Below are 13,403 nucleotides of genomic sequence, written 5' to 3'. Positions count from 1 at the left end.
TTCTTATTGCCTCTCAATCACACTAGTGGGCCCTTTACAAAACTTAACTAAATTTTATAGTCAAAGAGGTTACGGAATTTGCCCACTGTTATACTCACAGAGCCGCGATTTGAGCCTCAACGCCACAGTTATTCTGCTGATTTACTGTTCTGCCATTAAAAGCAAATAAGTTGTAGGTACAAGCAACATGACTGAATCTAAAAATGCCACTGAATAAAGCAATAGAAAACAAACCGCAATCCTACAGACTGCAATGTACTATTGCCTATCATTTTTACGTAGCTCAAAAATACCAACACTAATTAACATAAAGACGAGTTTCATATATGATACAATGATTGTGAGGAATAAATACAAAGGAAGGATAAAGACGACATCTGGGGTAGTAACCACTTGTGAAAGCAAAGGAGAGGAAGGCAGGGAGGGAAAGGGAGAGGAGAGGGAGAGTCGGTCAGGCTGGGAAGGGAGGGACCATCCAGAGGGGGGAGGAATCACCCCCTGGGTCTGACAGGAAGGAGGTCATGTGTGCGTGCGCAAGCACACAAACACGGAGCAATTGCTATGCCTGTGTTTGAAGTCAGAAGAAAACTATGGACAGAATAAAATTAAAGGGTTAGAAAGGAAAGAGGGTGAAATACAAGATTTGTTTCTACTCTATACTGCAACCATTAATATGACAGTAAGAGGATTAAAGAGGTATAATTCCCTAAAAGACAAATAAGAATGGCATACACAAGCCAAAGAACTATCAGCCACATTTTAGCAACTCTAGAACATGTGGACAAGTGTTGACTAGCTTTAAACACTGAAAAGGAGAGATCCAATTTCCGGAAAGGTGAGAGTGGGCACCAGGCATGCTGATTCATGAGAAAGAACTTTAGACACATGAGAGTCCAGGGTGGGAAGGGAATCTGGAGGAACACTTCACATACACTCAGTGGGCAGCACAGTCAGATGATGCGGGGAAGGGCTAACTTCTCTGAGTTCAGAAAGAGCTAAGAAGAGAAGGAAGAAGGTCAGAGAGGTCACAAGTGCTTTCCAGAGCTGAGGCCAGCGGCCCCTTGTGTCCTGGCATGAAGTAGGAGTCAGTCTTCCATGGACAGAAGCACAAGCCAGCTTTAAAGCACAAATATTAAAGGGGGATTCTAAATGCAGGGGTGAGGAGTAACGTGGCAGAAACAGGTTAGCTGCAAAACTTCGCACTCAGAATGACAGTGTAGCTCTCAGCAGCTAAAGCGGAGACAGAAAACAATGGAGAAATGCTCAGCAAAAATCTGAGGCTAAAGGTATTTGACCTGGAATTTTACAATATATCCATTTATAAATTAGTGTGAAATCTGAATAACACCGTGCACACGTACAAAACCCAAAGTTTTAAGTTTTTTCAAAATTTAAGTTTTAAAAATTTCTTCAGTTTTCCTTTGAAAAGCTAGAAGAAGATACACTTCGGCAAAACGTCAGACTACACCCAGAAAACTGGGGGACCTGGGAACTGAGCTGCCACACAGGTGGGGGTGGGGAGTGTCCCAGGGATGTGGAAGCTCCACACCAGTAGGACAGGAGGACACGTTGCACTGTGTGGAAAGACATGCAAAATGCCCAGGAGAAAGGCTGGTGCAAAATTAGTGAAGCTACTATGAATCACCAAGAATTTGGAAAAAGGGATAACTTTTAACTTCAGAAGAATGAAGAATATTTCAGAAAGAGAGACAGAAAGAGGGAAGGAAAGAAAAGATGTGATAAGCTTACATGATGTGGTTTGGTACAGAATACTCTTCTAATTACAATAACATAAGACATAAGTACTATTTAACCAAAAGTATTGGAATCATTATCTTTGGAAGAACTTGCTAAAGTGTGGTGCACAGATATTTGAGCTGTGCTACTGCAAGAAAACAAAGCTGAAATCCTCATCCTCCCCAGAGTTAGCAGGGATTGCCCAAGAGCAAAGATGTCAGTAAACAGCAGCACGCAGAGTTCATGGAGCTCAGTGTAGCATGCGTGCTAAGTATCTGCGCTACCTCCGAGTGCTCGCCCAACCCAAGACATGCATGCTATCCAGAAGAATGAGAAGATACTGTACAAGTCTCAAATTATTTCCTCTAGGGATCAGGAACTGGAAAGGATCAAGAGCTGCTGCTTTTTGTCATGATTGTTTTGTGTTTAAAGACTCCAGAAAATACTGCCAGAACCCATTTTGATGAATACAATGTGAAAGTCAACCATAAAGAAGGCGGATTATATCATACATGCATGTATGCCAAGATGTATTCTAAATATTTCTTGATGTTTCTTGTAAAATTGACACAGGTCTAGAACAATCTAACCCCACAGTGTTTAGAATTGCTTTGTCCTTCCCACAGTTAACGCTTTCTGAAATAGCAGCCCCTTGCCTGTTGTAACATCCGGCATCCCTCCACTAGGCTGAAGGAGCACCTGTCTGAAATAGTGATGTCCCCAGCAGAACCGCAGGAGGCAGCTACACTGCGACCACATGGCCAGGTTTCTTCAGGTTTGGCTGTTAGAACAACAAAGGCCAGAGGGACCGCTGGTCGTTCACCCGGAGACACCAGGCTTAGCACAGTAGGGTGGTGACAAAGGCCAAGAGCACTGGGAATGCCAAATCCCACTCAGGAGCATCTGGGAGTTTAGGTGCAGTGGCTGCCAGAAAAGTTTACATGGCGATTTATAAACTTTTCTCATGTGATCTCCTCTTTAATGAATGTTTTATTGCAATCATCACTCAAAATTTTAAAGTGGTCAGCACAATGGGAAACATAAGTCAAGCAACATGCTCATAATTCCCTTTTCCTCCTGAAATAGTCTGACGTCTCAGTACCTCTCTGTAGCCGTCACTGATCCGCTCCAAGCTGAGAGAATACAGAAGGTCTCTGCCCCCCACAAAGAGTCGTTCTTGGTATTCATCCAGCAGCATCGAATGGAGATCAAGAGATCCGCGCGGGCTATGAAAGATCGACGTTCTATTCAGATCCAAGAGCTCTGAAATGCAAAAGGGTACGTATACTAAATGCATGGGAAATGCAAACACCTAAGTAACACCTTTCCCATGGCTCTATGTACACCCGTGGAACATTCATTTCATCATACACATGAAGCATGTGCATTGTATGATTCAGTAAGACTAGACATACGGAGCCATCCCTCAGGGTCCATCAGGAATTGCTTCCAGCCACACACACACCCCGAAGCTAAACCCAAGGATCCGCAATCACATATGAAATGGCACAGGTTTGCCATGTAACCTATGCATATTCACCTCCTTCCTAACTTCAGTCATCTGTAGGTTACTTGTAATACTCGACACAATGCACATGCTATGTAGACACTTGCTATGCCTTATTATCAGGGAACACTGGCAAGAGAAGGTCCTCACAGGTTCAGCACAGACACTATTTTTTTTAACATTTACAGTCCTCAGGTGACAACCTTTTTGGACCTGGCCCATAGACACAGAGGGCTGGGTGTACGGTGCAACTGGCAGTACATCTTAATGTATGAAAATTAAAATTTTGTGAACTTCTGACTTTAAAAGCTTAAATCCAACTGAATATGTAAGGCAAGTATTCTGCTTTTAAATATAGAAAAAGTTATCCTGGGCAATCTTTAATGTGCAAGGCTTTGTGGAAAGGTCACTTTACAGCTTCTCTGAAAGTCATTTAAGCTTCTTCGTGTAAAGCATAATGCCGTATCTACAGTACTCCACGGTTTGTCCCTTTAACTGGAAGTGATCATCAGCTCAGAAAAATTCTGTTCTTACTTGATCTTGGTATTGAAATTCACATTCAAAGTCAAACTGAATGATTCTGGAAACTCTCAAGGTTGTCTATGAGATGAGTATTAATATAACAAATGTACAGGGAACGTCACTGATAAAACTGGAGAGGGATCTGCTTTTTACCATCGTGATTTGGCTTATGTTCGTGCATTCATGTCTAACTCAGGAATCATGAACTATGTGTTTTAGCTAGACTCGTTTAATCTGGAGAAGTCAGAATCCCACAGACCTCTCATGTACACATATTTAATTACTGAAGGTATATAATTGCATATGGCAGCTTAGGCCTTAAGTTTGATATAATGACATGTAAGAACCTTTGGAATTGAGACAGAGTAGAGCTTCCAACACTTGGCCCTAAATACCAAGGAATTCCTGAAAAAGCCACTTACAGATCATAAATAGAAGATGACCACTTTTTCCAAAGTTCAGTGACTAATGCATCTGACAGAGAATGTGGCATCTTATTGACCAGGACACTAAAATTCAGGTAAGTAAGTGGAAGTTTGACACATTTACAGCATTTTGCCCACTCTTCCACATTTTGTTTCTGAAAAAGGCAATATAAGCTTCTTTCACTTCTCTATTAAAAACATGTTACTTGTCTATATTTCTATTTTGCAAGTATTGGTGCCCCAAGTTATACAGTGGCATTAAGTCTCTACTTTAAAATGAGCAATACTCTAAAATTAAAGAATATTATTTCACACTTATAATAGTGAAAAGGCATGATATTCGGCCCTTTGACTATTCACTAAAGAGTCTGAGAACCAGCTTTGAGGTGGGATGGGAGGAACAACAGGTGCTTCATTTGGAGATGAAGAAAGCAGGATTTAAAGAGCTTAGAGGTTCTTGAGTACTAGAAGACAAACTTTTCCCACTTAATAATTTTTAAGGTAAAATAATACTGTTGCCCCTACTAGGCATTCACATGCTGAAGAAAATATTTTGGGATCCACTATGTAACTGAAATATAAATGAAAGCTGTGTGCTGCCACCACACTTGTCTTTACAGGAATGTATGACCCCGCATCTGCACTGCAAGTGGACTCTGTCACATATCCTCCTCCAGTTCTTGTCAAAGTTTGTTAAAAGTTCCCAGTTTTGGGCTGGAGATAAAGCTCAGTGGCACAAGCGCCTGCCTGGCACGTGCAAGGTCCTGAGTTCAATTCCTGGTTTAAAAAAAAAAGTTAATGAAAAGTTCCCAGTTTTATGTACAATGAAATCATTTTCTGAATGGGTACAACTGGCCAAAGAATAGTCACTCATTAGCTAACATGAACAGTTTGTACATTATAGAGCTGTCAAAAACATTGAAGTGCGAATCTTAGGAGAAAAAGTTTGTTGGAAAATGAATCTATGAAAGGATCGCGGTATGAACGCCGTACTCAAAAGGATCACTAGAATGGAATGATCCTGTCCGACCCTACTTGTTTGAAAGCTGAGCTGGAATGAGAGACAGGCCAACCCCAGCGGTGCTTCTCCATGAGTTAGCGTCGCACCGGGAGGATCACCTTGCTTGCTCTGCAATGCAATCCCTGGAATACCTCTACATACCATGGTGAGACAGACACCAGCCTCGGCTTCTTATCAAGTGCCAGTTCGTGCTAAGCTTATTCTATTTCTAGTATTTTAAAGGTGGTAGTTTTAGGTCTTTGTTAATAATAGAAATGATTGATTGAATCGTCAGTCTTATTTTGCTTTGATCTGTTAGTTGTCCTCTGACCCATCTTGTCTCTCTATGACCGAGTCTGGCCTAAGAGATTACAACATTGCACCCCTAACCTGTGAATGTGTAATTTGGAGACAGCCAAAGGAGGTAATAGAGATGTGCATTAGACTAATGCAAACTTTGCAAATGTTCATCTTTATGGCCTTTAGATTTTTTTCTAAAACTGCAAGCTACCATGGTGTAATAATTTAAATTATCATTGTCTTTTATCTTAAAATGTCAGTGTCCAGAACTTTAATAATGATCTTACAGGAATATACTATTACAAAGAAAAATCACTCAAATTACCTATAAAGACATGAAAACCAGAGTGAAAGACATGTATGGCATGATCAAAAGTCCTTAGACTAAGCACTTGGAGGCCAGTTCTAGGCTGGGCTTTGACCCAAACTGGCTGAGTAACCTTGAGCATCTCTTTGGGCTGTGGGTGGAATTCCTTATAGGTTAGGCTCCCTTCCACTACTAACATTCTTAATTCTTTGCCAGAATTGCATTGTTCAGATGAAGGAGATAACGGGCCATAAAAGTAAACAACAAAGAAGCCAACATATGGGGAATTTTATGGAGTTGTAAGAACGGTGCTGAGCCTGCGATTTGGGCAGCTTGACAATAGCGCGAATTTTGGCCAATGAGCAAGCCTAACTATCACATCTCCTACATTTAAGTTTGCCTAAATGAAAGTATTTAAGCAATTCATTGACAAGTGTTCATAAACCATAATTATCTGGTCAAATAATCTGCCACTGGTTGTTGCTGCTGTGGGGAATTTGGGGGATTCTTATGCCTGATTTATCCACATGGCCTCAGAGGAAATTCCCGGAGAAAAGTGTTATGATGCGTAGAGCTAAATACCACCACAGGCCTCAGAAACAAGAAGCAAGGAGTTTCTTTTCTTTTATGAACATACTGCCTAGAACAATCCCCAGTACATACCATAGATTTTTTTAAAAACCCAGTGAAGGGCAGGAACACAGCTCAGTGGTAGAGCTTTTGCCTGGCAGGCATGAGAAGGCCTGGGATCGATACCAAACACTGCTGAAAACAAACAGGAAAAAAAACAACAACAAAGAAAAAACAACAGCAGCAACAACAACCCCGAGGAACAGGGTAGTTTTCTTTAGCCTGTTTACAATCCAGGGGAGCCTAAGGCCTGGGACGCCTCTGCGCTCCTCACCCTGAGCAGACAATCAAGCCAACGCCGCTGGCAGCCGAATTCCTCAGCTGCCTGGGCTTGTCAGAGGTGCACGAACCCAGCAGCACAGCACTCAGTAGAACAACCAGGGAAATCACTTGCGTTTTCTCACTCACTTCCATAGGAATAAATCCTGACCATGATTTTAATTTTCTCTAAGTCCTAAACTGTCCTTCCTCACTGGTTATAATTCTCTACATGCTTGACTTTGTCAGAAAACGTTAAAAGTATTCATTACAGGTATTTGTGCTTTAGATGGAATGTGTGGAATGATGAACTGACAACTATTCTATAAGAACTTTTAAAAATGAGTGTGTGTATGTATTATTTTTATTATTTATTCAATATTAACTTTACTGTTCTTTGTTTACTAATTGTTTACCTTACTTATTTCCAAAAATAATCTGAGATTACTTTCACATATATATTCTTTTGAATAAATATATTCCTAAAGTAGTGAGAGTAGTGGAAAAACAATATAAGGTGAGTAGATTAGTATAAATTTACCAGTCAAACCATCCCCTAATGTTTGACAAACTATTAAAATTAATTCCCAGATTGACCTCGGGCTTCCTAAAATCCAAATCAATAGTTAGTATCATGTAAACGAAGCACCAAGACACTGTGGCAGCTGCTTAGGGACGTTACCCAGTATTGGGGAGGAAGAGAAATTCCTCCCGAGCTGGCCTTCAGGGCGTGCTGAAAACTACCAGGGCAGATGCTCAGCATCCCAGAATAAGGTGCCGTGCTCCCTGCCTCCACTAAAAATGACCATCCCTACTGGAAGTACAGTGAACTCATATCCAGATGGGACATCAAGGATATTAGCTAGGACACTGATGAGTGGAGTGGACAGAGATTAAATTAGGCTCATGCAAATCCGTGGCCAGAGTGTCAGGCTCCGTGGGAATTAGAAAACTAACAACACAGGCCAGAGAAACTGGTCTGTTATGAGGCGCTCGAGGGGTGCTGCTGGGTGGTTCCGATGTCACTGCTTAGCTTGTCCCCAGGCAATACGTGCGCTGGCCTCTACCTGTGCACGACCTTGTGGCTTTCACCACAGTTCCTGTGCTTCGATTCAGACTCCCAGGGAGAAGAGTGTAGCTGCCCCAGCGGAGTTTACACTTCCCGGTTTGCTGGCTTCCTCCACACGGGCTGCTCAGTGATCACTTCATCTGTGGCTAAATGAGGAAGCCACGTGGTGAGCAGTGTGGGCCCTGTACCCACTCTGCCGTTATTCTTGAGTAAATGTACAGTAACACATTGGCTGCAATCCGTATTTCTAGAAGTCTCAGTCAGCTGACCTGCTGCTCAAATACTCAATATAATCTTATCGTATGTTGGAGAGTATCTGCCAAAAATGAAACTTTATTCATTAATTGATCTGAGCCGTCTTCCCTACAATAAGCGGATTGTCAAAGTCACTCACACAAGTGGAGAAGAGATAAAAATACTTCCACATCCAGGCCCTCCCCTGCATCTATATGCAGTGCTAGAAACTGAAGATGCTTTATGTGTGAAAAGGATATTCCACACGTACAGTCAATTAGTAAGATAAAAAGGGTAAAGTTTGGTAAATGACAGAATTCAAAAGATCAAAAAAGAAGGAGAAATGTAATTATGAGGCAATATAAAGAAAAGTACTTATGGAGCATACAGAAGGAAACAAATTGTTCTTTTAATATGTTGGAAAACTGTTAGCAAGAAAGGAAGATGATTACTTGTGTTCTGCAAATAACACATCCTCAAACAAAACACGAAATAAGGATTTCATGGAAAAGGAATTCAACTTTATTACATTATTCAAGAAGTTAGTATGAAATACCAAATTAACAGTACTTTTTAAGCAATCTTTCATTCTTACATCTGGTAATCTGAGCAAGGTAGTTGAGGATAGCAGTATGCAACGTAACAGCCACTGTTGATTTGTATTAATTTGTCTTGAGACTCTGTATCACTTTGAATGTTCTTGCTTTGATTTGTTTATGTTCGTGATACTGGTATGCTGCTACTGTTCTATTTTTTTGTTTGTTTCTCATGTACTACTCTCTTTACAATAAAAAAAGTACTTTTTAAGTGATAATGGCTAATGAAAATGAGACACAGAATACATAGAATGTTGCTATTAAAATTCTTCTTAGTCAATGTAACTTTTTTATGTCACAAATTTTCTTCAGAATGCAAACTGGTACAGCCACTATTGAAATAAATGTGGAGATTCCTCAAACAACTAAAAATAAAAATTCCATTTGACTAAACAATCCTTCTAAGTATCTTCCCCAAAAAGCTAAAGTAATCATAATGCAGATGTACATGCATATGCAACATACAGTAACTAATCTGTAATACATAGAGCTTGGAAACTGTATGTATCTGTCAGCTTATGAATGGATAAAGAAAATTTGGTATTTATACACAATGGATCACAGCTCTGCCATAATGAAAGATAAATGAGGGAGTCATAGGCAAATAGATTACTTCTATTATTTCTACTATTATAGTAGATTTTACAGATTCAGTGCAACCCGTGAACAGCATAATCACTGAAACAAGTTAGACACACTTAAACATCTCATGGTTTCTCTTCCATGAGAAACTCAAAGTAAATACATATATAAATAAAGAGCAAACAGAAGATAGAGAAATAGGAAGTAGGGAGAAGTTCAAATAATTCCGCAAATTCCATTGCTTCAAAACTATTTCAGTATAAATGTTAATTTGTTTCTACTATTATAGTAGCAGTTTATATTGTATAGTAGAGTGTATATAGTTTCTACTACTAGTTTGTTTATACTATTAGTTTCTCTTAGTTCATTACAAAGAAGGCTTTGTGTTACTACATTTGCTTCTTCTTTGAAAGACAGACCTTTTGCCTGTGACTTGTACTCTGAGTAGCATTTTGGTCATTCCTTTAAGATTATGGTACACAGTGAATTAACCAATGTTATTCACTGATCATTTTGTTAGTAAATTTTATTTTCTTTATAGAAGAAGAATGCTATTTAATTCTTTATTAATGTCTATACGTAGTATATTAAAATAAAAATATTTATCCAATGGACATGTATTATTTCATTAAAAAAAATTATATCTAGGGGCTGGGGATTTAGCTCAGTGGCAAAAGCACCTTCCTGACAAGCGCAAGGTCGTGAGTTCGGTTCCCGGTACCGGAGAAAACACACACAAAAAAAAAAAAAAAAAAAATTATATCTTATGAATAAAAGGAAGATGAGTATGATTCAAGTTCCTCCTTCCTCCTCTGGATACTGCTCCTTTAGCCTGACTTTCAAGGTGATCTGTAATAACAACTAAAATTCACCGCAAGGATTTGTATCTTATAATAGCTAGGGGTAGGCATTCTCTATCTCATCTGATCATTGTGGGACCTCCTCAGAAATACTACTGTCCTTATTCTCTTTATGTAATAAAGAGAGATTTTACAGATTCAGGGCACAGCTAAGGAAGGGGATTTGGCCGGTGCTGATGGTGACAGTCAGCAGGGGAAACTGAGAACTCGGGGTTGAACTGCACGTGACGGGGCGTCTGTCCCCACTGGGACTCACTGCTGAGTCATCGCCACTTCGGTCACAGAGTCAAAGGTCAAAAAGACTGTCTGCCTTATTCAAATCTTGTTCCCTATTAAGGATGACTCAGTAATCTACAGTGTGTGTGCAACTCAGAAAAGCTTAGTCTAAGAAAGGATTACTATGTCAGACTGAGGCCATTTCTGCAGAGGCTTGTATAAATAATAAAGTAGAATGGAAAATTCTTCCAAAATTTGATAATTTGGAGTGATATCAAAGTTATTAAACAGCAACATCAATAAAAAATTCAGGTTAATATCAGTTTTAATTTTACTTACCCTTAGTTTGTATCCTAAAAAGTCTCATGCTGTTTTGATTTAACAATGTGTGACACTTTTAGGTTTATAGATCTTACTTCTGAGAAAACCGAATTGCTTTTACCCAGCCTGTCACAGTTTCAAAGTCCACTGGGGACTCTGTGGTGAGCACCAAGGTGACACAAAGGCACCCAGACGCTGCCTGCGACCCGAAGAATGCCGCCTGCTTTCAGCGGCGGAGCCGGCCCTGGGGCACGGAATGGTCTTGGCTCCCGCAGCCGGCGTGGCAGCCCAGGCATATTTACCCGGCACTGGCTGCTGCTTGACCCCTTTGCACTGCTTCAAGCTGTTCAGATGAAAGAAGCAAAAAATATACAGGAAGAGGGGACAAAAGAAACTTTAATCCTAGGTAATCTCCAGAGAACACAGTGCAAATGATGCACAGCGCTGACGCAGTCAAAAGGAGCGAGCTCATCTTGAGTTCTTCCTCCTCTAAAAATAACATGAAGGACTTGCGGAAGGACAGCACAAAGAAACACGACAGAACTGAAACGCACCGACTGAGAGTTCATCCGGAGATTTTCTAAAGAGGGAGCTAATTATTATAGCTGAGCCGCATGCTAATTATCAGCTGTTGATGGAGATTTACTCTGAGGACTTAGTCATTTCCTCTCGTGGCCTTTCTCTGTAGCCAGCCAGGGATGGGCGTTTAGCACTCACTGACACCAGCACATTGCGAGGCAGTTCTCCACGCTTTGTCATGGGTATTTACATTCCACACTTCCACGTGTGGGGTGGGGGAGGACAGATTTCACTTTCCGGCTCTCAAACCAAAACATCCAAGGGAGAGACGTGTCCTTCTCCCAAGTACAATTCTTGTCCCAGTGTCACTGGCCAAGGAAGGCCTTCCTAAGACCCAGACTGTCACTAGACCTGTCACTGATTCTAAGTTGATTACTTCAATCAGCTGAAAAATGTGAATCACGTAGTTAAGTATTATTAATAAAAATGAAATATGGAAACGGTCATTGGAAATGTTCTTCAATTTCCTAGTGCTAAAAAAGGAAGCAGGTTTCTTGCAACACACTTTTATGATTTTGACAGATCTGACTGACGATCATTGTGGTTTGTAGTAATGTTGAAACAGATGGGCAAAAACCCCCTAAAGCCAAGGCAGGGTTTAGGGCTTGGGTGGAGCTCAGTGGTGGTGTTTTCCCAGCCTCGGTTCCAACTCCAAGGACAGCAAATAAATAAATAAGTAAATCAGAAGCAATTAACTTTAAAAAGTGTAAACAAGGTGGCTCCATGATCTGTTCACCATTCTTTTTATCAATTCAATGGTCAGCCTTCCGTGCATTCCTTGAGCATGCAGAAATGTACAATAGGTAACTGTAATGCCCTAAGATTTTCAATAGGAAGACACTTGCTTTGAAAGCAAAATAATCAAAATGTACCTAAGAATAGCAGAGAGGTTAGTATTTCATTTCTTCAAAGGGAAAAAAACTTCCAAATTTTAAGATTCCTCATGTTCCTATCCTGTATAGATTACATAATATTCCGGCTTACTGGTCCCTAAAGTCCACTATGAGCAAAAAATCACTTTGGGAGAAGTTGTGCAGAACCACTGCCTATCTACATGTTGTCCCTGTATATGTATGTGTGTCTCTAAATGATTTCACTGAAGAAAGTCACAGAATATAAAGTGATTCACCCTAAAACCCAACCGGTTAAAATTTTCTGTGAGGTATATGTATCACCGCCTCTGGAATGCTCAATGATGGACATATTTTACCTCTGTGGAGATGCAGGAGCGAGCCCCAGGTGAAGAGAGATCCCCGAGATGACGGGTGCTGCTACCCTGTGCTCAGGCCCGAGTCCTTCCTGCAGGGCTCCTTTGGGCTCTGGAAACTAGGGTGTTCTCTAAATGCCACGAGAAGGTGCTCAAAGTTTTCAAGAGCAATTAAATGACCAGATTTACTTTAAAAATAGCAATTGGTTTTCAAAGCACATACTGGTCAGAATGGGTGAGAGAGGGTGAAAGGAAGTTTGACGAGTTTTGTCTTCAGATGGTAGCGGCAAAGCAGGGTGGATTGTGGGGATAGAAACCGGAAGCCTTCAGGGGAAGAAGATTAGGAATCAAAGTTTGAATCTTGTTTGATTCAAATCAAACAAGAAGTTTCACATTTTTAGAAGTTTTGGGGGGTTGGTATACTAGGTGGTAACTCAGAGTTTCAGAGGAATGCTAAAGGTCAATATGATTCTGTAAAAATAACACACATCAGATCTTAGTATCTCTCATTTTATTTCTGGAAATTAAGTTTGCTTGTTAAGATTTTTCAAACTGACATACTTGGAAACATTGGGCACATTCACTTACACTTTTTTTTTTAAAAAATACCCTTTATAGTTCAAACCCAGAAGAGCACCAAGGTTGCTAACAGTGAACTCCTCCCCAGATGTGTGCTCCACCCGCCCAATGCTGTTCCCCTCGTCCTCCGTGGTCACTGCGCTCCAGTCTCTCAGGTTGTCTTTCAGATTTCCACATGTACATGTAGTAAATACTGTGCTAGACCTTCACTAACTTCCACGGTTTCTATGCACGAAAGGAATAATGAGGTAAGTCCTCTTCTATGCCTTGCTCCTCTTAAAGTATCTTAGCAGTTCTCTGTCTCAGACTTTGGAGAAGGTGAGGTTGTAGTATTCCACTGTACAGATTACCATGACAGGCATTTAGATTCCTTCAGGCTTGGGTAAAGCACTGAAACGTATGCACTTGAACATACATCAATGCATCTATGTGCAAGTATACTTGCAAGATAAATGTTTAGAACTGGAGTTACTT

At 40.5% G+C, this 13,403-nt stretch overlaps 1 protein-coding gene across 1 annotated transcript in view; it reads right to left on the bottom strand.

The window, feature by feature from the left end:
• Sema3e (sema domain, immunoglobulin domain (Ig), short basic domain, secreted, (semaphorin) 3E) overlaps window positions 1-2,996 on the bottom strand; it is a gene marked incomplete at its 3' end in the record, with an annotated part of 98,238 nt that extends 95,242 nt beyond the window's left edge. The window contains 1 exon segment of the mRNA XM_013510666.1: window positions 2,840-2,996. Within this exon segment, the coding sequence (XP_013366120.1) occupies window positions 2,840-2,935 (96 nt within the window).
• Between the last annotated feature and the right edge of the window lie 10,407 nt (window positions 2,997-13,403).

Source organism: Chinchilla lanigera, unplaced genomic scaffold, assembly GCF_000276665.1.
Source record: "Chinchilla lanigera isolate Chin_1 unplaced genomic scaffold, ChiLan1.0 scaffold00009, whole genome shotgun sequence".
NCBI lineage: Eukaryota > Metazoa > Chordata > Mammalia > Rodentia > Chinchillidae > Chinchilla > Chinchilla lanigera.
The sequence above is the reverse complement of the archived record's forward strand: the minus strand, read 5'-3'. Positions and strand labels throughout refer to the sequence as shown.